Source organism: Lactuca sativa, chromosome 1 (assembly GCF_002870075.4).
Source record: "Lactuca sativa cultivar Salinas chromosome 1, Lsat_Salinas_v11, whole genome shotgun sequence".
In the NCBI taxonomy this organism is placed as follows: domain Eukaryota; kingdom Viridiplantae; phylum Streptophyta; class Magnoliopsida; order Asterales; family Asteraceae; genus Lactuca; species Lactuca sativa.
Window position 1 is genome coordinate 151,927,975 of NC_056623.2, and position 26,852 is coordinate 151,954,826.

General features: G+C 38.1%; 1 protein-coding gene and 1 long non-coding RNA gene across 7 annotated transcripts; both read left to right on the top strand.

Moving 5' to 3' along the window:
• Positions 1–546: 546 nt before the first annotated feature.
• On the top strand, positions 547–4,848 carry LOC111916121 (disease resistance protein RUN1). Its single transcript, XM_023911757.3, has 5 exons — positions 547–744; positions 1,299–1,973; positions 2,679–3,807; positions 3,889–4,212; positions 4,299–4,848. The coding sequence occupies exons 2-5, from the start codon at positions 1,444–1,446 to the stop codon at positions 4,596–4,598; spliced, it is 2,283 nt and encodes a 760-aa protein (XP_023767525.1). The 5' UTR covers positions 547–744; positions 1,299–1,443; the 3' UTR covers positions 4,599–4,848.
• Positions 4,849–6,080: 1,232 nt separating this feature from the next.
• Positions 6,081–9,011, top strand: LOC111916129 (uncharacterized). 6 transcript variants are annotated; one of them, XR_002858418.3, is made up of 5 exons: positions 6,081–6,762; positions 6,857–6,976; positions 7,542–7,626; positions 7,734–7,783; positions 8,373–9,011. It is a non-coding gene; the product is annotated as an uncharacterized LOC111916129 (long non-coding RNA). The 6 variants fall into 6 exon arrangements; XR_002858437.3 differs by lacking the exon at positions 7,734–7,783 and having other exon boundaries at positions 8,373–9,010; XR_002858410.3 differs by having other exon boundaries at positions 6,857–7,626; positions 8,373–9,003.
• The last annotated feature ends 17,841 nt before the right edge of the window (positions 9,012–26,852 follow it).

Below are 26,852 nucleotides of genomic sequence, written 5' to 3' on the forward strand. Positions count from 1 at the left end.
AGAGAGAGAGAGAGAGAGAGAGAGAGAGAGAGAGAGAGAGAGAGAGAGAGAGAGAGAGAGAGAGAGAGAGATTCTCATATTAGGTTTAATAAAATAAAAATAATTAAAGATATAAAAAATAAATTAAAGTGCATTTTAGTTATTCCATTTCACATGTAAATTAAATTGTTTCCTATTTTTTATGCCTACAAATGTTCATACCCAATAAAATTATGACAAGTGTCATCATTCTATATTTTTTTAACTAATTCATTAAGGTTATATTAGAAATATATCAATTACAATTAAATTGAATGATGATTTGTCATAATTTTAGTGGGTAGGAATAATTATAGGCATAAAAAGTAGGAGGTAATTTAATTTCTCTTTTAAAATACATTAATTTTTAAAAATAAGAATTAAATGCATGTTTGACATATACACCGAAATGATGTAATTTACCTAGAAAATTTCTAGCAATTACCCTTAAACAAATATAAATTGTTAAATTTTCAAGCAATTACCCTAGAAATTTTCAAGTAATGTTCGTGGCGTAATATCGTTAAATTCGGAAAAAGAAAACTCAAAAAAGGAAAATCGTGAAGCCTCACCGTCTTGTCTCGCCTCCTTCCTCATTGCCTCGCCGTTCACCTCCAACTTACCACCGTTCGCCTGTACTTTTCACTCCGTCATCTTTTAAGTCTCATCGCCGTTCATCGTCCTCTATTCTCGTCTACTCAGGTCTCACTGTCGTTCTGTAGGCAGGTAACTATATATGCACTTTGCACATTCTTACAAGTTAATTTCACAAGTTGTCGATTATCTTATTTTATCAATATGTGTTTTTCCATCAACTGGGGTTTAAATTTCGATTGTTTCGATTACTTTTGTCTAGTTTTATATTTCAATTAGGGCGTCCATCTTGTTTAGGATTTTGCTGATACAGAGTTTAGATCTCTAATTGCTTAATTAATAGTAAATTATTTGCAAATAAGCTGGATTAGGTTTTTGCTTTGAGCTACAAAATTTGTATGTGATTCCTTTGTAGATTTATCACCTACAACCTTAGACAACAAATCCTTTTTCAGTTGTCTAATAAATCACCTTTGTCTCAAGAAAGGGGATATCTGTAGGCTTGTGTATGAGGTTTATAAGTTTATTTACCTCCAAAGTTTCATCTAGTATAGATTTGAAATCGAAAGCTTATAAATGGCATGACTTGTTAATTTAAGAAAAAAAAGGGATCTATAAACAACCATGTCAAGAAACTTATTCTTTTTTGTGTTAATATATTAATTATTTGTTAAAATCTGATGCAGCAAATTAAGTGTGGGATTCGAAAGCTTTTTAACAAAAGGAAGAGGTGAACACTAAAACCAACATTCATAACTGAAGCTGTGTGAAGGAAACCTGAGTTTCAAAGCATATTGGGAAGGGTGAAAGGTCATTAACCCATAACTCATAATGGCTGTTCTCTCTGAACATTCAGAAGGATTTTCATCTTCATCAACTCATGGTTATACATACGATGTGTTTTTAAGTTTTAGAGGCGTTGACACTCGTCATGGTTTCACTAATCAGCTTTATAAGGCACTCATGGATGCCAAAATCACTACCTTCTTGGATGATGAAGAGATTCAAATAGGGGAAGATCTGAAACCGGAATTGGAGAGTGCAATTAAAGCATCTAGGGCTTCTGTTATTGTGTTGTCCATGAATTATGCTACTTCAACATGGTGTCTGGATGAATTAGTGTTGATCCTTGAGCAACATATGACATCCAACCATATTGTTTTCCCTCTCTTTTATCATGTGGAGCCCACTAATGTCAGGAAGCAAAAATGTAGCTTCGGAGATGCAATGGCTATGCATAGACACAGGATGGAGGCAGAGACAAATGCAAATAAAAGAAGTAAATTAGCTGAAAAAATGGAAAAATGGAATAAAGCGCTTACAGAAGTTGCTGATTTAAAAGGGATTGACATAAATGGCAGGTGACCACTTTTATACCCATATTTCCATGCTCCTTTAATTTTGTTCTATTAGCTCGTGAAAAGTTAATATCTTCTTCTCCCTATGCATTTCAATAAATTTCCTAATCAACATCAATTATGTATATTTCTGATGTATATAACATGGATAAAGAAATGCTTAAAATTGAATCTAATTTTTGCAATTATGTGATCTCATGTATTGATTCATATAGGTAGATTAAGTGATTAACCATCTTGCTACTTTTAACACCTTTTGTATGGATTTATTATTTTATCATAAATTAATTCTTTTTGATACACCATTGTAATAACTTTTATATGCTTTCTATTAAAGCTAAAATTTGAATGGTTGCCATGTGTTTACCATTGATTATGTATTTTCTAACTTCAAATCATATCATCTTCAATATTAATAAATAACTGCTCTTACTTATAACTTGTAAGTAGTAATGGTTAACCCTATAACTATTACATACCATTTTTTTACAGATCCATGCAAAACCACATTGATATTTAAGATTGACAATCTTATAAAACCACATTGAGATATTGTATTACATTGGTGGCTCAGGACTTATTATACATAAAACTATGACATTTCACATTAGATGCTTATATGGTTATAACATAGAAAGGCGAATATTATATAGTTTTGATATTAAAATCTTATTTCGAATGTGGCTTTGATTTCAAATCAAATTTCAGGAAAGAAACGGAGGTTATTGTAGAAGTTGTAAATGACATCTACAATAGATTACGTATATCCTCAAGGAGTCCTGTGCCACAACTTATTGGAATGGACAATTCCATTAATTTTGTCACTTCATGGTTGCAAGATGCATCCTTACATACAACAAACATACTCACTATTTTAGGTATTGGTGGAATCGGGAAGACATCTTTAGCCAAATATGTCTATACGTTACATTGTCATGAATTCCACACAAGCAGTTTTATTGAAGATATCGGTAAGAGATGTGATGCAAAAGCTAGTGGTTTGCTCGACTTACAGCAACAACTCTGTGATGACATTTCAAAAACAACTTCAATTCTAGTTAATAATGCTTCTATATACACCTCAAAAATTGAGAATGTAGTCTCCCGTAAAAAGGTGTTTCTAGTTCTTGATGATATCAATAGTCTTGACCAGTTAAACGCGTTACTTGGAAGCAAAGCTTTTCATCCGGGAAGCAAAATCATAATAACAACAAAGGACGCGTGGTTAACAGAGAGTTGTGCACTATTCAAAAAGAACTTTAAACCCAACCATTTAAAACACTTGCTTGAAGGATTAGATGACACTGGGTCACGGAAACTTTTGTGTTTTCATGCTTTCATGTCCTATGATCCGAATCCAGGCTATGAAGAGTTGTCAGATAAGCTTGTGAAATATTGTGAAGGACATCCAATGGCTCTTAAAGGTATGGGAAAGGCTTTACATAATCGGGATATATCTTATTGGGAGGGATGCATGGAAGAGTTAAAGAAAGAAAATGGTGCTCGTATACATAATGTGTTAAGAGGAAGCTTTGACTCTTTACCATCTAACGATAATAAGGATTTGTTTAAAGATATTGCTTGTTTTTTTGTTGGAATGGATAAAGATGTAGCAATTACAATATTAAATTCTTTTGGTATAGAAACAAGAAATGGGATCACTAATTTAATCGACAGAGGCCTTCTTAGTATTAATCAAAATAACAAGTTAATGATGCGTCAATTGATTCAAGAGATGGGAAGATACATTGTATGTGAAGAATCACCTAACAAGCCATGGAAACGGAGTCGATTATGGTGTGATGAAGAGTCATTCAAAGTGTTGAAACAAAAAAAGGTAAGATCAAAATATTTTTTATTCTCTATATACATGTTTTGTAACATTTGATGTTTATTTTTGGATCCGTTTTCTTTTTAGGGTAAAGGGAATATTCGAGGCCTCACCCTTGACATGAGAATGCTTGAGAAAGAGAAGTTACGTGGATCAGTTGAGTTGAAAACAGACGCATTGAGTAAGATGGATAGGCTAATGCTTCTACAACTCAATTATGTGCAAATTCGAGGGTCTTATGAAAATTTTCCAGAAGAATTAAGATGGTTGTGTATGCATGGGTTTCCTTTGAAGTCTATACCTTCAGACTTACCAATGGAGAATTTGGTTGCTCTTGACATGTCATATAGCAATATCGAATCGTTTGGTGTTTGTTATAGTAATTCACAACTGCTTCAGAAGAGGCAAAAGGTAACTTATCTTCATTTATTACTTTTCCATGTTGAGTTGATAAAATTCACTACTATTCTATGTTCTAACTTATATTTGTTTATCAGCTGGATGGATATTGTTTAAAGGACAAAAGGGTTCTTGGATCATTGAAGATTCTTAATTTAAGTTTTTGCGAACAACTTATTAGTCTGGGTGGCTTTGATGAACTCCCGGCACTTGAGAGGTTGATAGTTACAAATTGCATTGGTTTGCGTGAGGTTTGTGAGTCAATCGAGCAATGTGTTCAACTTGTCCTTGTTGATCTGAGTTACTGCATCAAGATTGAAAAGCTTTCAAGAATTGTATGTGTGTTGAAGAAGGTTAAAACATTCTTGCTAGAGGGTTGTAATCTTGGTGAATCTTGAAGTCATATTGAGGATATGGATTCTTTGAAATTTTCACTCAAAAGGAATCTGAAATCTGGATCTGCTTTTGTTAATCATGAATGTTGGACATGGATGTTGTGAAGGAGAGATTGGTCTCCTTATGTATATATATTATAAATACATAATGATCTAACCAGTTAACTAACATGTTACATGTCCTTCTTTATCTTATATAGATGGATTATGAGTTATTTATCTTAAATAGATGGATCTGACCCCATTCGACCCATTTTTATTGATTTTATTAAAATAAGACTTTGTTTTTATAAAATATAAAAAATGGAAGCTATGTTTTTTTTTTTTTTTTAAATTATTTATTTATTTATCACATGAATAAAAGGCATAGAGTGCAAGTCATATGCTGATCTTCTTTAGGTAAAGAATTGGTTTCATTTTTTTTGTTCCTCTTTTCTTCTTTTGAGAAGTGTTTATGTGACCTTTATTTCCAGAAGGGTAGTTATGGTAATAAATCGTAGAAAAGATCGCTAATAGTTACAGAAAAAGAAGAAAAAGGCAAGTATGAAAGAGGAAAGAAGAGAAGATTAAAAAGTAAAAAGAAGACGAAAGAGCAAGGGTCAATTGTGAAAAATAACAGTGTACTTTCATTTGTGTCCATTACAATTTTGTTTCTTCATATTACAATATTGTACTTTGAAAAATCTACCAAATAATATTGATTTATCAATTTACAAACAAATTCTTATTGTGTAGTTTTTTGAAGTATAATGCATAGTAAGGAAAGTTTGAAAGGGCGATGCTATAACTAGATAGATTCCAAAAACAGTGTCTTAACACTTAATAAGAGATAATGGAAAGTACAATGTTACAATAGAAGTAAATAAATTTTATAAATAAAAATGCTATAATATTCAGATAAATGTTGCAATTTTTGGTGATTTAATTGGTAAGATTTTTTCAAAGTATTAGCCTTGATAAGAAAAATAATTGAAAGTACAATTTTGTAATAGAAATAAGCAAATGTTGAATATTGTTATATAAAAATAAATGAAAGTATGGTGCAAATTTCACTATTATAATTGTGTAAAATTTTAAATGTATATTGTCCTAATAAGAAAAAAAAATGGAAGTACAATGTTGTAACTAGTTAGATGTGTCCATGTACAACGATATATAATGATGTACAATGCCTTAATGAATATATTTGAAAATATATAGTGTTGTAACACAAATAAATGTATGTTGAGTAAGTGTGATTTTTGCTGAATTGAAGGTTATCCGGTTCTTTCAATATTGATTTAGGATAGATATCTATAACAAACATAAGTTGTAAAGAGAAACTATATGTGATTATATATACACTTAAAAGTGGGGAGCCTTATCTACAGTAACTTCTTTGCTTTCCTATTTTGGCCACCAAACTTTTACACTTTCAGACCTTTGCCACCTTACCCTCTTATCGCTTCCTCTCCACCGCCTTTGACTTCGCCACTTTCTTCTTATCTCAGTTTGTTCCCAATTTCATCCAGAAAGCCTTTCTTCCTTTGATGGCTTCCCATAGATTTGTGTCTGTTTCCCACCGACTGCAAGAGGCCGTGAAGGGCAACAGATGTGTCGCTGCTGCTTAGTGACGGCCTCGCCGGCGGGCATGAATAGTCACTGTCGGTCAATCTGTCTTCATCTGGTATGCTTTCATCTCCGTTATTTTTGTTCTATCTCAAAGCGACAGCATCATTTTTACCCTCTTCCAACAAGGTTTTTCTCCCTTTTTTCTCTTTTTGACTTCGACTCTTTCAGTGCGCCTCTTTGATGTTCGACCGCCTTCATCTCAATTTGTGTTTTAATCTCTATCTTTGTTCGTCTCTGATATACCGCTCTCTAATTTCTTTCCACCTACGTGTTGTTATCTAGGGTTTGATGATGATGTGAATGATCACTTCATCGACCTAACACTGCTCCGGCGAGGAGAAAGCCTCCGGCAAAAGCCCCTGTTAAGGTATTACCGGAAATGATGAACCCGATCCAGGTAGGTTTGAGCCCTAATTTTTTCTAATTTGTGCTTTGTTGTTTTTAATTGTGGGATTAATCCCTCACTGGGTTGCGGTCCTGCCCTAGAAAATCATTTCCAGCTGGGTGTACGCTATCCGGTTCTACTCGGTGCGATCACATACATTTATGCTCTGAGGTATTGGAAACTTTGAAAAGCATATAAAATTTCATTTTATTAAGTTTTGAAACTGATATTTTGTGGTTACCTTATTGATTACATGCTTCTACAGGTGGCTATTTGTTTCTCTTTGACAGCAAGGTCCTGAGGTTTTTTTTTTTTTTTTTGTAAAGATGGTCATAGTTGGAGGAGAAAGAAAGACAGAAAAGCCCTTGGAGAGGCACATGATGATGTAAAAGTTTTACGTCTTCTCATGTTCCTTTTTTATTACTTTGGATATTCTTGCTTATGTTAAAATCCTTTTGTGTAGGTTAGAATTGTTACTATGTGAACATAATCACATCAGTTTTTTGAGTTCAGTAACATAAGAAGGAAGTTATTTGTCATCATTATGAGCAATGGTGCAAACAGAGCTTTCATGCTTTAAAAAACTGCCTCTAGATTCATTTAATTTGTGAATCACATGCAAAAATTAGAGTTATTTTTATTGCTCTTCTCTTTGCTCATAAACACCCTGTATAGCTAATTTCGCAGTTATGTTGAGACCATAGAACTTTGATTCAGGTTCTTAACTTATTTATCCTCTCTAACCTCTCACTCATTAACAATGTTATGTAATTTGACTAATTAGAAATCATAATTAAAAGGGTGAAGCTAAATTATTGCAAAAGATTGAGAGGGAGCTGTTGCTAACCCATTTGATGTTTTCACACTCAAGAATTATCTCTTAAAACAATTTCTTACCATAGCTTTAATTCATAAATTGATCATTCTGTTATGTGATACTACTTGATCAGGCAACTCCAATATTGGCATCCACGTCAACAGAGACCAGGTTCACATATATTTTAGTCAGGAAGCCATCAAGTTCATCTGATTCTGGTATTGGTGTTATAATCATTTATAAATCCACTTAACAATGAAAATCTTTACAGTTAACATCATAAAACAATAAACTATATTGACCTTCTTTGTTGTGCTTGAAATAGAATAAAAAACTTCCATTAATGGTGCTAGATCCTGCAACGTTTTTTACATGGTAATTGCATTTTCGTATCTTAATTACTCCATTTTATGGAGTGAAACATGTGATTATTAACGAATATGGATTATACTAACACGAGGCATCAGTATTTTTTAGTAACCCTTTCATTTGGGTAATTGACCAAGTGACTTCATTTTATAAAAAACATTTTCTACTTTATATTTAATATTTTTTGAATTTAGTGCATATTACATTGATGTTTATGAACGTGGCAGTTAAATCCTTTAATGCTTTGATAGGTAGTAAATTGTGTACTGTTACATACTTATGTGTTCGGTTAATGTATTCTTTTACATGATTTATCTAAAATAAATTCATATATGGTTCATGTGTTCAAAATAAAAAAATTTAGCCAGGTTCCTTCGACTCTTTCATTGGTTAGTTAATTTGTAAGATAACAAAGTTTTTTTTTTTTTTTAATATATTTACTCATTTATAATTTTTTATACAATATATCATTTTTCAAAAAACATTATTATTATTATTTTTTAAAAATATTTACCAATTTTTTTTTTAACTCCTTTTATATAATTACTCTATTCCTACCTATTTTTTGATCTGTAGTATTTTCATTGATTCGCAGGTGGATTATGTTTCCCGGGTGTGTGATCAATCTAAAATGTATCAGCTTTTGAAGATTAACGAAAAGGATTTGTTGTTAACAATGTTTGCTTTTCCATCTTTTCTTTTATCTAATTTAAAAATAAATTACAAAAGTTTTCCTTTTTTGTAATGTTTTTGGTCATCTTCCAAGTAAAATGCCTACATTACCTTTTTTTTTTTTTTTTTGTTTATACATCAAAGGGTAACATTGTCAATTGCTTAAAACATGACAAAAGCACCACAAATATCTCAAATAAGCTACTCAAATATCTTGAACCAAATTATTAAATTGTTGGTCTTCTACACGAAAAGCAGATGGACCTGCAGAAAATAAATACAAATAACTCTTCTGTTTTTCTTATTAAGCCATTATATTTTAAAAATCTACCAAATATAGCATTATACTTTCGAATTTTGCAAATAATCTTGATTAAGCCAGCCAATTTTCTTTTGTATTTAAATGACCTATTTGGGTAGATTATTGTGTTTCAGGGGTTCCAAGTTCCTCCACTTTGGAATCAAGGTTTCATTATACATATAATTCCTTGGATAATAAACCTTATGGGCTCATAATTTTTATGATATTCAACTACTCTTTTGATGTTAGTATGTAATTATTCTTGATCTTAAATAAGTTGGTATCGTCTATTTTGTTTGTCATTTACACTCTGTTACAAAAATGCTTATTTGATCAACAAAAATGTTAAAGCCTCATAAATTTTTTTTAGCAACGGTTGACTAATACTTAAAGAGTAAAAAAGAATTCATGGATAATTCACTAACATCAAACATGGTTATAAAGATTCACAAAAACCAACTTTCGTAATACCAACTAACCCCTGCAACACAGGGGTAACACTTTCCTGGTTGTAATTTAATTTCAAGATGCCTACAAGATTATATCATTGGTTTTAAAGTATGTACAACGTAGAAACTAAAATATATTATCATATGAAAACTAGAATATGGTAGGGAACAAACTCAATACCTAGATTATGATAGTTTGAAATATGAAATCGCTCAATATGGAAGCAAACTAAAATATGATAAATTATTTGAAGATTCCTATTATTAAAAAGGTGGTTAAATTCCTAGTTATGTAACCATGTTTCACATTTTTTTCCAATTTATACAACCAAACGGTTTCTAGACGAAATATGCAATGATAATATGATATTCATTCTAAGACTAACACCTGATATGCTACAACAACTAGTTTATTAAATTTATGATCCGTGAGTACAATGGTTACAAAATTAATTAAACTTTTATAATAAAGATTAATAATTATTAATCAATTATTTTAAATAAATTATTAATTAAGAGATATATCAAAATTTTAAAATTATTATAACTTCAAATTTAACATATAATTAGAAAAAGTAAATTTGAATTTTAAAGCGATTTACCTAATATATCTCTATGACAAGTGATATAATATTAATGAAGAGTTGTATTAGAATGATATATGACAAAAAAATAATAATAATAAAGCTATTATTTTATTAGAATAGAGAGATGTTTTACCTTTTAACAATTTTAAAAACATAGTGGTTTGTATACAATTTGTGCATCAGCATCTCATAAATTAGAATTTTATCCTTATTGTGTTTTATGTCATATAGTTTTATATCATATAAAACTCTGTTTAGAAAATATGTATTTTTTAAATATAGGTTTAAAGTTCATTTGCCTCATTTACCTATAAATAAGTTCATATTCTTTTATATATTATTTTAATTGATCAAATATAACATCCCAAATTTTGAGTCCAAAAATTTCGTTTTTAATTAAGTAATTTATAAAATCGTTTACTGAAAACATTGTCAATATCATATCATTCCATAAACCATCATGAACATGTCTCAAAATCAAAACATCGAACAATAATATAAATCAGAGTACAATCCCAGAAAACTCATTGTAGAAATCATGTGTGTGTGATGTGTTGCTACGCTGCCGGCTCCTTCCCCTTGCATGAAGAGGTACCTGAAACCAAAAGTGGAACTGTAAGTACAAATCTTAATGAGTTCCCCTATCATACCACATACTATACAATCATCCATGCTGCCAGGCAATTCTAAGGTGCCCGACCTACCCATGTCAAACCATTCTGGGGTGCTGACTACCCGTATCAATCCATTCTGCGGTGCTGACTACCCGTGTCAAGCCATTCTGGGGTGCTGACAACCCATGTCAGGCCATTCTGGGGTGCCTGCCTACCCTTCGTTCTATCCCACCCGGTCACGATGACTACTTCACCCCCTACTACTATCACATAATAAACTATCATAAACATGATGTCAGACATATATGCGGTTTCTGACCTACCCTTTGGACCTAACAACCGATCGGGGGACTATTCCCCTCCTGCTACCACTATCACATAGAACATAGCATACTGGCACATAGAACATATCACGTAATAGCAAACCAGACAATTATCACAAAGACAATCATCTCAACTGTTATCACTACTAGTGGGTCGGCCTTGGTGCCTTAGACCCATTTCTACTGGAAGGTAACTCACCTCAATGTCGCGTAGTGTCTGAACTGTCCCAGGCGTGGAAATCGACTTTCCTCGACTCCTTAAAACCTACACGACAACTCTACTAAGTAATCAATTCGTACTCACAACCCCCATAAGGGTCAACCCAAATCCTGGTCAAAGTCAGCCTCCAGTTGACTTGACTCGCCGAGTTGGTCTACCAACTCGTCGAGTCCCTATTCCTCCAAAATGATCCAACTCCCGACTCTACTCTTCGAGTCTAGCAACAACTCGATGGGTCCTCCTTCAACCATAATATCGGGGCCATATTCAATCGACTCGCCGAGTTCCCCTTGAACTCGTCGAGTTCATCTCCCTCATAAGAATGTGTTCAGTCTATGACTCGCCGGGTTGTATGAACAACTCACCGAGTCCATCTTCATGGGTTGGGAGATTGCCTTGGATTCGCCGAGTTTGTTCATACACTCGTCGAGTCCCATGATTTCCAGGTCTATAATCACGTCCATCTTTGTTGAGTCCTCTTCTAGACACAACCAGACTCCTCAAAACAGCAAAGGTCGGAGAACCATTACCCGATTCGCCGAGTCCCAAGAACAACTCGCCGAGTCCACTAAGTCCATGTCGATAAACTCGATTTTTGTTGAGCTCATTCCATCCAAAGGGTAGATCTGACCTCTTAGGATCGATATAACATGTAAAGTCACGAACTTTACGTCCATGCACGGGTCTTTAAGCTCAGAAGGACCAAAAATGAGACCTACAAGATGGATGTGGCTCTCATAGCCATAGAGTTGGCACCTTGATGCCATAAGACCCTTCCAAAATCCAAGATCTGAAGCCATAACTCCATATTACACCCCACAACCTGATAATGTCTTAGAAATGCCCTAAGGATACCAAAATCCAAGCCCTAAAGTTGATTAAACACATGGAAAGTCAAGATTGAAGCTTTTTACCTTGAATGAGCTGGAGGTAAAACACAATCTCTGGATCTTCTAGCTTTAACTGGAACTCCCAAGCTCCTTTCTTCTTCTCAAGCTTCACAATCGCCAAAGAATGCACAAAAATGGCTTAAGAGCACCCAAACAAGGCTAGGGTTTCAGTTTAAGGTCTTCTGTAAGTGTGAGGGATGATAGAGGCTGATATGGGAGGAGATAAGTTGTTTAAATAGGATGCAAACCCTCAAATTCAGGGTTTCACTCAGACAGCTCCTACTCGTCGAGTCGGTCTCCCGGCTCGTCAAGTACGTTACTTAAAATCCGCGCGTAAAGTCGAATCTACTCGACGAGTTGGGCCTTCAACTTGCCGAGTCCCAGGGTAAAATACAATAATACTTAGAATTAAATACATACCAGGAACCGGGTGTTACAAATACCCCTTACCTATTCTTGACTTTGTCCTCGAAGTCTGTTGCTGAATCCGAAAATAGCTCGGGGTATATCAACCCCTAATCATCAATATATCAACCCATAGTGTAACCAACACTACTGAAACCTATTAGTTCCTTGAGTTTTAAGTATTAAAACTAACACTATTAGTTCCTTCGGTTCAATTAGTTAATAGAATGATAGTCCACATATAGTAAAGGATGAATCTAGCCTATATACCTCCTTCCTAACTTTAAATAGATATCAATAATCAAAAACAGTGATACAAATTAAACTAATAAGATAGAAGTCCATGGGGACCCTGAAAAGTGTAAACTACGAAATTCCATTGCAAACATAAGAACACATACAACTCACACACATAAACATTAAAGGTATAGAAAATCGATTATTGTTTAGCAGGTTAGAGAAATAAAGAAGGAAATCAAAATTCAGCAACTGAGGTCAAATGCATAAACTAAAACCGAGAAACAAGCAACTAAATTCAAAACACACCCGATGTCTATTGATAGAATTGAAATGAACAAAATCAACGATGAGAAATCATATTTCAATCAGAGTACATTAAAAAAACGATCGAAGCAAGTCATTCGTGAGAAATCGGATAGATAATACATAGCATCAATGAGTTGTATATGATATGACTACTGATGAGATATTGATTTTTACCAACTAGACATGAGATTAGATTGAGAAATCGATTACAGTAAGAGGAACAATGAACAGGTAGACATGCAACACAATCAATGAAAAAACTTACACGGGGTTCGGATTCTGGAGTGGAAACGAAAGATTATCCATTGAAGACTTCAAATTGTTCTTTGAGGAGTTCAAATTTATTCCTGAATCTTGATTTCTAGTAAGTTTGTGTCGATATCTAGGGTTTAGGGTGAGGGAGAAATCGACAATAGACGAATGACGAGTTTCATTCTTGAAGACTGGAGACATTAATTGAATCTTGAGTTGTGAACCTGAAAGGCTGAATCATGAGATAAGAACGAAGAGTCGAGTACGACTCCCGAGTCTCGAAGAGATGAAAACGTTGGAAAGTGGAACCATGGACATTGCACTCGTTGCTTGACTATAATTACTATTATATATATATATATATATATATATATATATATATATATATATATATATATACACATATATATATATATATATATATATATATATATATATATATATATATATATATATATATATATATATATCGGGTTTTAAACTGGGTGGATAGTTCTATGCCCATCCCCGACCTGTCCCCGCTTCGGGTAAGATATTTAATCCCCATCCCTAATTCGTTACCCGCTAAGTCGGGTAATCCCCGATCCATTTGGGTCAGGTCCCCGTGGGTAGTGGGGAATCCCCGACTCGTTTGCATCCCTAACGATATCGCCGACCTGGAACTCCAGGTCCGATCGACGCTTGTCGGTATAACTTTTCTGCTAACTCTGAGCAGTCTGGAGCCTGCTCCGAACTTGCTAGATCCTCTCTGTAGTCTTGAGTACCACTTCGGTACTCCCCATGACCCTCTGACCAACCTCACCCTAACATATCGGGGTCCTGCACTTCCTCCCATACAACATCTCGAAAGGAGGACAGTCAATACTCGCATGATAGTTGTTATTATAGGAGAACTCAGCTAAAGGAAGGTAAGTATCCAAGCTACCTCTGAAGTCTAAAACACATGCCTGTAGCATGTCCTCCACAGTCTGGATGGTCCGCTCACTCTGATCATCCGTCTGCGGGTGAAAATCAGTGCTGAAGTGCAAACGAGTACTCAACTCGTCGTGAAACTTCTTCCAGAATCTGTAAGTAAACCGCATGTCTCAATCCGAAATCACTGAGACTGGCACTTCGTGCCGAGCTACTGCCTCTCGAATGTAGATATCGGCCAACTTCTCGGTCGAGATGCTCTCCTGGATCGGTATGAAATGGGCACTCTTGGTTAACCAATCCATAATGACCCAAATCGAATCCACTCTCCGTGTAGTCCTGGGAAGCTTTGTGATGAAATCCATAGTGATGTCCTCCCATTTCCACATCGGAATATCCAATGGTTGGGTCTTTCTGTGTGGCCACTGATGCTCGGCCTTGACCTTCCTGCAGGTCAGACATCTCTCAACAAACCAAGCTACGTCCCTCTTCATGCATGGCCACCAATAATCAAGACGAAGATCCTTGTACATCTTCGTCACCCCGGGATGAATAGAAAACCTTGATTTATGCGCCTCCTCCATTAATACCTGGCGCACACCCCCATGATATGGGACCCACACTCTACGGTGTAGCGTCAACAATCCACGACATTCATAATCAAAAGGAGGAAACCTGACCCACAATACGCTCACTCTTACAGTGTTCCTCCTTCATGACCTCCTGTTGGGCCTCCCGAATCCGCTCCAACAGCGGAGTCACAACCTTCATCCTCATATAAATATCCCTGATCAGTGCTGCCTTGCGACTAAGCACGTCGGCCACAACATTGGCCTTCCCCAGGTGGTAGAGGATCTCGCAATCATAATCCTTTATGACATCAAGCCAGCGACGTTGCCTCATATTCAGATTTGGTTGATCCATGAGATACCTCAGACTCTTGTGGTCCATGTAAATGGTACAACAAACCCCATAGAGGTAATGACGCCAAATCTTGAGGGCGAAAACAACAGCCCCCAACTCCAAATCATGCGTTGGATGGTTGGCCTTGTGAGGCTTCAACTGCCTCGAAGCGTAAGCAATAACATGCCCTCTCTACATCAATACCGCGCCCAAACCCGAGATGGACGCATCACAATACACTAAAAAATCATCCATGCCCGCTGGCAGGGCTAAGACTGGCGACTCACACAATCTCTGTCTCAACGTCTCAAATGCGGCCTGCTGCTTAGGCCCCCAACGAAAGACCATGACTTTCCTCGTCAGCCGGGTCAGGGACACGCCTATCTTGGAGAAGTCCTGAATGAATCTCTGATAATAACCTGCTAGTCCTAGAAAGCTCCGAATCTCAGATGGAGACCTCGGAAACTCCCACCTCATCACGGCCTCTACCTTGGCCGGGTCAACCGAAATCCCATTCTGGTTGCCAAGGTGCCCAAGAAATTGTACCTCGCGCAACCAAAACTCATACTTGGAGAACTTAGCATACAAGCTCTCCCTCTTCAAAGTATCCAAAACCTCCTGTAAGTGCTCCTCATGCTACTCCTGCATATTGGAATAAACCAAGATGTCTTCAATGAAAACGATCACAAACCTATCCAACATCGGCCTACACACGCGGTTCATGAGATCCATGAACACGGAAGGAGCATTGGTGAGCCCAAAAGTCATCACCACGAACTCATATTGACCATATCGCATCCGAAAAGCAGTCTTCTGCACATCCTCCTCTCTGACTCTCATCTGATGATAACCCGAACGCAAATCAATCTAGGAGAACCAAGATGCTCCCTGAAGCTGGTCAAAGAGATCATCAATCCTCGGGAGTGGGTAACGGTTCTTCACCTTTACCTTATTCAGCTCCCGGTAATCTATACACATCTAATGCGACCCGTCCTTCTTTTTTCACAAATAAAATCGAGGCTCCCCAGGGTGAACTGCTCGGTTTAATGAATCCATTGTCTAACAGCTCCTGCAGCTGTGTAGACAACTCCTGCATCTCAAGAGGAGCCAGCTGATACGGTGCCTTGGCTATCAGAGCCGCACCAGGGACTAGGTCGATCCTAAACTCTACCTGCCTCTCCGGAGGTATTCCAGGCAACTCCTCTGGAAATACATCCGTAAACTCCCGTACCACTAGCACATCACTCACCATCGCCTTACCCGCCTACCGAGTATCCAAGACATAGGCCACATACCCTACGCACCCCTACTGGAGATAGTGCCTAGCTCTCGCTGCTGAACATAAAGTTGGTCCCTGCTCTGGCCTCTCGCCCTGAATTACCAACTCTCCCCCACTTGGGGTCCTGATCCACACCAACTGCTGCACGCAGTCGATCACCGCCCCCATTAAGGCTCAACCAATCCATCCCTATGATAACCTTGTTCCCCCGCAATTGTATAGGAACCAAATCTACCAAGTAGCGCTCTTCGTACAACCTCAGAACACAATCTCTGAAAACCTCTGGCGCCCGCACTGATCGTTCGTTTGCAATCTCAACCTCTAGAGGGCACTCTAACATGCCCGAAGACTCAGGAAACTTCTTGCTAAGCACAAGAGAAACAAATGATCGGGTAGCACCCGAATCAAACAACACCTGGACCAAAATACCGTTCACATGGAATGATCCTAAACAAAACATATACCATAACACATCAATAACACGGGAAAATACAATAAAAGCTAGAGAGAAGAAACCATACCCGTCACCACATCGGGTACGGCGTGCGTCTTCTCGGCTGTCAACTGAAAAGCTCGGCTCTTCACCACTGGAGCCTCTGACTTGACCTTCCGGCCATCCGTAACTCGTGCAGTCACTGGAGTCGGCGCCTCCATTGGCGCTGCTGCTGCTACTATCAATCTAGGGTAGTTGGCCTTTTTTATGGCCCCTTTGATTGCAATGAAAGCAAATCAGGTCTGATGTCTAAACTATGGGGGCAGGGTAGTACAATCCCTTCCAAATCTCCCCATCTTGCCACACTTGTAGCAGCCTGACAATCCCGCTCTACAAGCTCCCTCGTGCGGCCTGCCGCATTTCCTGCAGCGAATCTGGCTCGGCTGGCCCTTCGACCTAATGTCGGATCCCTTGGGTTTCTTCCCCTAAATACCCGTAACCTGCTCAGTCTCTACCTTCCTCTTCTTGAGGTGCTCCAAATCAATCTCCGTCTCTCGCACCCTGGCAATCATGGACTCCAAGGTCGGGCAAGCTGAATAGTTGACATGCTCCCGGATATTAGCCCTCAATATATCATGGTAGCGGGTCTTCTGCATCTCCTCATCCACCACATACTGAGGTACCAACAAGGCCTTATCCCTGAACTTGGTAGTGATCTCTGCCACTATCTCGGTCGTCTGTCTCATGTCAAGAAACTCCCTAGCCAGCTGTTGAAGCTCCACAACTGACACAAACTCAACCCTGAACTTGGTCACAAAGTCTGACCAAGTCATAGCCTCAATGGTTGGGGCTCCCAGCGAGTCACTGACTAACTCCCACCAATCCCTAGCCCTGTCCCTCAAACAACTCGTAGCAAAGGGGACCTCGTCCCCTCCGTGCAGAAGCTCGTCAACTGTGCACACTCAATGTTTGCGATCCATCTCCTGGCAGCACTGGTTCCTTCACCCTGTGAAAGTCCGGCGCACCAGTCCCTTGGAAGTACTTGAAGGACAGTGTATGCGTACTCGACTGGATAGACGCTAAATCACTCTTGAATATCCGGAGGCGGTCCTCCATCAGCTCAATAATCCCCTCTTTGATCGACCCAAAAATGATCGGGGTCGCCTCAAGGATACCTCTTGTGATCTTAGACACGATGAACTCACGTAGCCCATCATCAACCTGCTCGGATCTTGCACCTGAGCCTGACCCTGATCCAGATCCTACTGCATGTCGCGTAATCGCCATACTAAAAACAAACACAATGATGTCAGGGTCATACATACTCTCGGCTCCAAGTTTCCTGGTTCTATCTCAACTTTCATTGATTCGAGTACAGATCCTCTACTTCCAGTAGTACGGGCCCATACTACCTTCCACATCTATCCGTACTTTCCTCAAGAATTGCCTTGACTTCACCAAGTCCCTTTCTACTAATATAACTTCCCACTAATCTCATCCTAGGCTTTCCTAGGACACCCTCCGACCTAATTTCCGCCATTAGCTGTACTAGGAGTCCCTACCACCTTTCCCTAACTAGCTTGTGAATACTCTTACATATTCTCCTACTAGTTAGTTCAAGCTAGCCAGAACCCTTATAGCACAAAGCAAGAAACATTCGTGCATTAAGTGACCAAATCAAGTATAACCTACTTAGGCTTTCATTCTGTTGACTAACAACACGCCCTAGCATACAACTCAATAAGCTCATACAACAGGCATATAAGGCATCCTTCCTAGATCCTTAGTTCTATTCTAGCATTCAGTTCTCAGAATCATATAACAGGCATACAAGGCATCTTCCTAGATCCTTAGCCCTAATCTAGCGTGTAGTTCTCATAATCATATCATATAACATAACGTAACAAGTAAGGGTATCTTGGGGAAAACTTACACGAGCTCGGCCTGTCGCAAGCATCACACACCTTGTTCTTTCTCAAAAATTCTTTAACTTAGATTTTAAAAGACCATTTTCTTGAAAAAAAAACCTTCAAGCCCTCGATTTGAGTCCAGACACCCCCGAAGGTGTGTCCGAATCCCTCAAACCAAAGCTCTGATACCAAGTTGTAACATCCCAAATTTCGAGTCCAAAAATTTTGTTTTTAATTAACTAATTTATGAAATCGTTTACTGAAAACATTGTCAATATCATAAAAGTCCATAAACCATCATGAACGTGTCTCAAAATCAAAACATCGAACAGTAATATAAATCAGAGTATAATCCCAGAAAACTCATTAACAAAATCATGTGTGTTTGTGATGCGCCGCTACGCCGTCGGCTCCTTTCCCTTGGATGATCAAGAGGTACCTGAAACCAAAACTGAAACTATAAGCACAAAGCTTAGTGAGTTCCCCCATCATACCACATACTATACAATCATACATGCTGCCGGGCAATTCTGGGGTGCCCGACCTACCCATGTCAAGCCATTCCGGGGTGCTGACTACCCGTGTCAAGCCATTCTAGGGTGCTAATTACCCTTGTCAGGCCATTCTGGGGTGCCTACTTACCCTTCGGTCTATCTCACCTGGTCACGGGGACTATTTCACCCCTACTACTATCACATAATAAACTATCATAAACATGCTGTCAGACATATCGGGGGGGGGGGGGGGGGGGGGGTTCGACCTACTCTTTGGACCTAACAACCGATTGGGGGACTATTCTTCTCCTACTACCACTATCACATAGAACATAGCATACCGGCACATAGAACATATCACGTAATAGCAAACCAGACAATTATCACAAAGATAATCATCTCAACTGTAATCACTACTGGTGGGTCGACCTTGGTACCTTAGACCCACTTGTACTGGAAGGTAACTCGCCTCAATGTCGTATAGTGTCTAAACTATCCCCGACGTGGAAATCGACTTTCCTCGACTCCTTAATCCCTACACGACAACTCTACTAAGTCATCAATTTGTACTCACAACCTCCATAAGGGTCAACCCAAATCCTGGTCAAAGTCAACCTCCAGTTGACTTGACTCGCCGAGTTGGTCTACCAACTCGTCGAGTCCCAATTCCTCCAAAATGATCCAACTCCCGACTCTACTCGTCGAGTCTAGCAACAACTTGACGGGTCCTCCTTCAACCATAATATCGGGACCATCTTCAACCGACTCGCCGAGTTCCCCTTGAACTCGTCGAGTTCATCTCCCTCATAAGAATGTGTTCAGTCTATGACTTGCCAGGTTGTATGAACAACTCATCGAGTCCATATTCATGGGTTGGGAGATTACCTTGGACTCAACCAGACTCCTCAAAACAGCAAAGGTCGGGGAACCATTACCCGACTTGCTGAGTCCCAAGAACAACTCGCCGATTTCCACTAAGTCCATGTCCATAAACTCGGATTCTGTTGAGCTTATTCCATCCAAAGGGTAGATCTGACCTCTTAGGGTCGATATAACACGTAAAGTCATCCACTATACGTCCATGCATGGGTCCTTAAGCTTAAAAGGATAAAAAATGAGACCTATAAGATGCATGGGGCTCTCATGGCCATAGAGCTAGCACCTTTATGCCATGAGACCTTCTAAAGTCCAAGATCTGAAGCCATAACTCCACATTACACCCCACAACCCGAAAATGGCTTATAAATGCCCTAAAGATACCAAAATCCAAGCCCTAAAGTTGATTAAACACATGGAAATTCAAGATTGAAGCTTTTTACCTTAAATGAGCTGGAGATAAAACACAATCTCTGGATCTTCTAGCTTCAACTGGAACTCCCGAGCTCCTTTCTTCTTCTCAAGCTTCACAATCACCAAAGAATGCACAAAATTGGCTTAAGAGCACTCAAACAAGGCTAGGGTTTCAGTTTAAGGTCTTCTGTAAGTGTGATGGATGATGGAGACTGATATAGGAGGAGATAAGTTGTTTAAATAGGATGTAAACCCTCAAATTTAGGGTTTCACTCAGACAACACCTACTCGCCGAGTCGGTCTCCCGACTCGTCGAGTAGGTCACTTAAAATCTGCACGTAAAGCTGTCACACCCCAAAACCATGAACGACGAAAATGTTTTGGGGTGGAGGACATCATGTACAATATCACAATAATGAATAATAGCAAACAAGCAACAACATCATCCATTGCATTTATAATATAATTTCATACATGTGTGTTCTGTCAAGATATATAGACACCAAAATATATATATCAAAAATAAAAGACGAGTCTTGAACGAACTCCATCTTCTAGAAATCTGGCGCCTGTACCTGTCTATTGGTGACCTGAGAATACATGTTATTTTGAAAACGAGTATCAGCTTAAAGCTGGTGAGATCATAAGTATATTAATGTCTGTGTTTGTATGAAAGCATTTGTAAGATGTTTTGTGAGATGTTTTGTACAATGTTTTGTAAAATGTTTGAACTCTCCTAGAAAACCCTATGTTTCCTACTAATGGTAGCCTTCTACCAAGGCATCTAGTGTCTGTGTGTATGTCTCTTCTAAGAGTGTGTATTTTCCCAAATCCGACTGTCATTAACCAAAAATATAGTTTTTACATTACCATGCATCGTGTGAATATTCACGAAGTGAATGTAAAGGGAAAATATCATAGTATTGTAGTATTTGTAATAAGTGACTACTGTTGTACTAACTACCTTAAAGAAAAAAGGTGTTTAAAGTAACATGTGATCAACCTGTATCCTGCTACCGACTCTAGTAAAACGACAATGTAAGACACCGTAAGAAATGACATTTGGCACCCGTAGACTTGCAAGTCCCACTGTAGCGAGCAGCAAGGTGTAGGATAGTCAATCCAGTATAGATCTATACGCAAACTCATACGCTCCCCAATTAAGGAGATTCTGGATACAAAAACGGTCATGGCAGGAAGTGCCATGACCCGTTTAATGGTTCACATAACTGCATGAAAGTACATGTAATAAATGTGCTAACTGTAAAGTGTACTCTTTTTCTGTCTAGTCTGTATGTACTGTAATGTTCTGCGTGTGTTAGTTGTAATGTGTGTTCTCTCTCTATCTAGCATGTATAGTAATGTACTGTGTGTACTACTCGTATTGACTCATGAATGAACTGACTCATTGTATGTTTCATTGTTCTAGTAATAGTATTATTATCTTCCTGTGCTACCTTTATGGTAGCTTACTAGTAATGTATGATCATGATTGTAAACCCTTGCTACCCAAAGGTATGGAACTGGTTGAAAGAACTTTTATGTCTATATATATATATATATATATATATATATATATATATATATATATATATATATATATATACATACATACATAATATATAACTAATGGATAGACGACCTTCGGACGGATAGCCGATGCCCTAAATCCATATCCCAATGAGGAAAAGAAGATAAAGCGAGCTAGTCTTCCTAAGCCCTTTACACATTAGTTATATAACTATACATACATAGGCATGCATTTGATAATAAGTATAAAAGAGTTTAAGTAAAAGTATTTGATAAGTAAAAGAGTTTGTAAAACAGTTTGAAGCAAAACAGTTTGGTAAACAGTTTGAACAGTAAGTAAACTACTGGTTTGGTAGTTATTAATCACATGTGATTGATATAATAACTATAAGTATTCAACTTGTATCCCCCCCCATAAAAGCATTTAAAAAAACATTTAAACCATTGATTAAGGGGTATGAACTCACCTGTAGTGAGTGGTACGGATGAACTGAAGATGTAGGATGGCTAAGTGTCAAGTGAAGTCTTGAACACACTCTATGATCCTAGTTAACATATAATATCACATATATGTATCTAATTAGGGAAAGGCTAGCGTGCTTGGGGTTCAAGGAAAACTCCATTAGGGAGTTTACGGTTTTGTGGTCATTAACAAAAGAGTTTACGGTCGTAAACCCTTGAGTTTACGACCGTAAGCTCATACCCTTTTGACCATTTGTTGTTTTGAAGCCTTAAAAGTCCCTAGAAGCTTTTCTACTTGAATTATGAGCCTAAGGAAGAAATTAGGGCACCATTTCCCTCCTTTGAGGAGTTTACGGCCCTAAGACCATTTCCCTTTGGGTTTACGGTCGTAAAACCTCATGGAGAGTGGTATTTTGATGTTTTCAAGTCCTTAACATATTAATGAAGGGATCCATGATAGTTACTAAGGTATAGGAAGGGACTAGGGTCACTTTGGCCCCTAAAGAAGGGTTTACGATCCAAGGTGTTCTTGGACCGTAAACACCTTTGATCTTGGTGTTTCCTTGTGTTTCTTGATGGAAAGAAGTATACCAAGCTCTATGATACTCTAGGATAGAAGTACTTACAATATAGAAGCTTGAAATGAGCTAAAAGTCCAAGAACACTAGTGTGTGTTCTTGGTGAAACTTGAAGAATCAACCTTTTGGAAAGATTTCATGGATAGAAGTGTGTTAAATCACTAGATTAAGTGATATACTAACTTTAAAGGGCTAGAACACTTACTAGATTGAAGATCTTGAAGAAAACTTGGATGATACTTGAGAGAGTTTGAGATTTGGATCTTGAAAGTTGGAAAAAAAAATGGTAAAAATAACTAAGTGTTACCTTTATACCATCTTTCTTTAGGGTTTACAGCCGTAAACTCTAATCTTTTGATGTGTCGGGACTTTATTGTTGCACAATAAACCCTAAGGCATCCTCTCTTCTGATATCTCCTAAAGTGTGAATCCTGAAATACTCAAACTTATTCTAAAAAGTCTGAAAATTAACAGCGACTGCTCTGACTTCTATTGACTTGATATATTTGTACAAAATAGAAATTCCGGGTTGTCACAAAAGCCAAATCTACTCGACGAGTTGGGCCTTCAACTTGCCGAGTCCCAGGGTAAAATGCAATAATACTTGTAATTAAATACGTACCAGGAACCGGGTGTTACATCAAATGATCACATAAGTAAAATTAAAAAGTACGGTAAGTTGATTTTCATTAGATTTTGTGTAAATAAGTTGTGTCTTGTACAAACTCCATGTGTGTAAAATAAAACTAATTTGATTAACATTTCTTTCACTTACTTACAATTAAAGATAATTTTTGTGATAACTCAAACAAAAAAAATGTATAAATATATATATAATTTGACTATATTATTAAAATAACATAATGGGTGATTAAGTAGGAGTAAATATAGTAATTATGGAATTTTAATTCCAAAACCCATCACTTTGATTTGTGTCAAAATTTTGGACTTTTAGGTTAACTAGAAAGGTTACAAACTTGGGCATTATAAAAGGCATGGGAAATAAAGTGTAATGCCCACAAAAAAGTGCAAGAAAGGTTGGGGAAACAAAAGAGAAATCGGGGTTTGAAGTTCGTGAAGGTTTTCAGAGCTATTTTAGAAATTAAGGAATGTCTCTTCGATTTGAGTTTGATTAAGTTGTTTGAGTAGGTTTATAGGATTTGAGTATGTATTTTGGTTCAATTGTAACACCCAAGATTTTGAAAGCCAAGAAAGTAAAGGAAACCCTAAATTTGGGAGGAACTCGGCGAGTCCAAGGAAGGACTCGGCGAGTCGGAGCGGGGTCCGGGTCGATAAGAAAGTGACCAACTCGACGAGTCGGCCAAGTAGACTCGGCGAGTCTGGTCTGTGCGAGGAAAACCCTAAATCCGGGGCTTGGAGCCTATTTAAGCATCTCAATCTTCTTCCTAGGGCTCCTTTACAATCTCTCACACCCAGAACGCCGCACCTTAAGCCCCCATTGGGTTCATTCAAGCTTTTAGCCATTTTGAGTGGGTTTAAGGAAGAAGGAGTGGGAATCCTTGAAGCATCAGGGAGTGGCTTTGGATCTGAAGTTTGGGAAGCATTTCAGAGCATTAGAAGGTATCAATTCGTTTCTCTCCTCCAGATTTTCCCTTGGTTATGAGTTTTGGGGCTTTTAAGCCATGTTTAAGACCAATCTTGAGCTTGAGGTCCAGATCTGAGGTTGCTACCTCAGATCCATGTTTATTTTGGTTTGTAACCCCAGAAAGTATCAGCCATTGGGTGGAAGTTGGAGCCTCTTGGTCCTAAACCCTAGCTATGGGTGTATTTTGCCTAGATCTCCCTCTCTACACGTAAAGTTTGCAACTTTACGTGGGGAATAGGCTTGGGAAGGGTAGATCTACAGTTTGGAGTTCATGCATGACTCGGAAGTCCTCTGCATGTAAGTGGATCTTATTGGACTCGGCGAGTCCTTCGAGTGGACTCGGCGAGTAGCTTGAAGATGAGGAGGAACTCGACGAGTGTGATGAACAGCTCGTCGAGTCGGATGAAGATAGGCATGAACTCGGCGAGTCTGTTCTTAGACTCGGCGAGTCAGGTCGCGTGGTCCCAAACCCTTCGAGTTAAGTCTCGAGTCAGCGAGTCGAGCCAGGACTCAGTGAGTTGGTCAGGACAGGAATCGGGAACAGTAGACTCGGCGAGTCAGGGGCTGACTCGGCGAGTAGAGTCGCGAGTGGAAAGACTCTGGAATTATGAACTCGGCGAGTCAGTAGGGCGACTCGACGAGTAAGGTTGACCTTGACCAGAGTTGACTTGGTTGACCTTTGAAGGTCAGTTAGACTAAGTGTTATGTTGATACTGGTAGCTCGGGGAGCTAGCGGAGCAGCAGTTCGGAGTCAGTGGTCAGGTAGCGGTCAAAGGGGTTAGCAGCAGCAGTTCAGCAGTATCAGGTGAGTTTCCCTTAGTATGAATGGGTCTACGGCCACAACGCCGGCCCATGTAGTTATGAGTAGAAGACCCGGGGGTTAGCCCTAGGCATAGTATGCTAGTATGATATGATGGGTTTTGGTCATAAGACATCCTATGTGCTCATACAAACCCTAAAGCTTGGATCTAGGTTTCTCTATTGTACATACTTTGAATCCAAGACTTTGAACCCTAATTCTAGCATATGGAAATCAGAATTCACATGTAAATAGGTTTAAGAACATACCTTGATTGTTATGTAGCAATAACAATCCAATTCCTCCTTGAATTGACCTTGGAAAGCAGATAGTCACAAGTGTCACTCCTCTAATGGCTTACAAACACCATAAGCTAGTGGAGAAGGTATAAAGAGAGAGGAGGGAGGTTAGAATTCGTATTTGGGACCTCTTGGGAAGGGATACACGAATTCATGACCCTAGGGGTGTTTATATAGGTGTAGAGATAGGGTTTCAGTCATTATCCTTATCTAGTTGATTATCCATTAAGCAACCAATAAGATAATCCTTGAATCCTTATCATACTCGAATTCTAAGGCTTTCCAACCTTAAATTCGTTCACCATACTTATAAGATAATCCTTACCTTATTTTGTAACTATCACATAATTACAAATCAGCCCCTCTAGTTTAATTAATTACATTTGATCACAAAATTAATTCTCAATTAATTATTGACCAATATTAATTAAACAAATATGATTTATCCTTTAATATATTATCCTTATAACATATTAATAAATCATATTATCCTCTCTTTCTATTTATTTCTCCAATCAAGTTGCTTTGGTGAAGGCAACCCAAAAGGACCATGCACCATCGGGTCAAGTACATACCAAAATAGTTATGGACTTAGACACTAATCCAACAGTCTCCCACTTGGATAAGTCTAACAACTATTCTGCGTATGACTTCGGATCCCGATCTGCAATCGTAGCTTTCCAAAGCCGCTGTCAACTCTGATCATATCAAATACGCGTGTCCTTAGATAAGGGATCATATATTCCTCCATTCTAGATATCATATGAGATATGATTTCAAATCATTCTCTTTGTACTATATCTCGATTTCTGATTTATGACGACTGACTAATTGAACAAATCAAATTAGCCCTAGCCCGGCCGAGCATTTACGTTTGTCATCACTAAACCATCGAGGGGCCCAAAGATATCGCTTTTATCCTACTTTGGATAAAAGGAACGGATAAACTTCGATACAATGTTTGCTTGTACTCACGCACCGAATCACACACAACAATATGTTTTATAACACCAAGTTACTGGTGCGTTTACATATTATCAATGTGCAACCGATTTGCAAGATACAACTCACACATCTCGGTTTCAAGAATATAAGATGTTATCGTCTCACCAATCACTCGTGATACAATCCATGGAGTGATCCAAGTGAGCGTGGGTCTAATCCAATGCTCAAATCACATTCATAAGCACTCATGAACGTTGCAGCAAACATTTGCTTATGTCTAATACTTTTCTAGACATTCCACACACCAATTCACGACAGTCTTCATTCACACCTACTTCCAACATATGAACGACTGTGGCCCGTTTGAATAATTCGA

What these genes read in the sequence shown, in the direction of transcription:
- LOC111916121 (XM_023911757.3), top strand. Translation starts at nt 1,444, where the DNA reads ATGGCTGTTCTCTCTGAACATTCAGAAGGATTTTCATCTTCATCAACT. An exon ending in GGGATTGACATAAATGGCAG is followed by an intron (nt 1,974 to 2,678) that starts GTGACCACTTTT and finishes ATCAAATTTCAG; the next exon opens with GAAAGAAACGGAGGTTATTG. An exon ending in TGCTTCAGAAGAGGCAAAAG is followed by an intron (nt 4,213 to 4,298) that starts GTAACTTATCTT and finishes TTTGTTTATCAG; the next exon opens with CTGGATGGATATTGTTTAAA.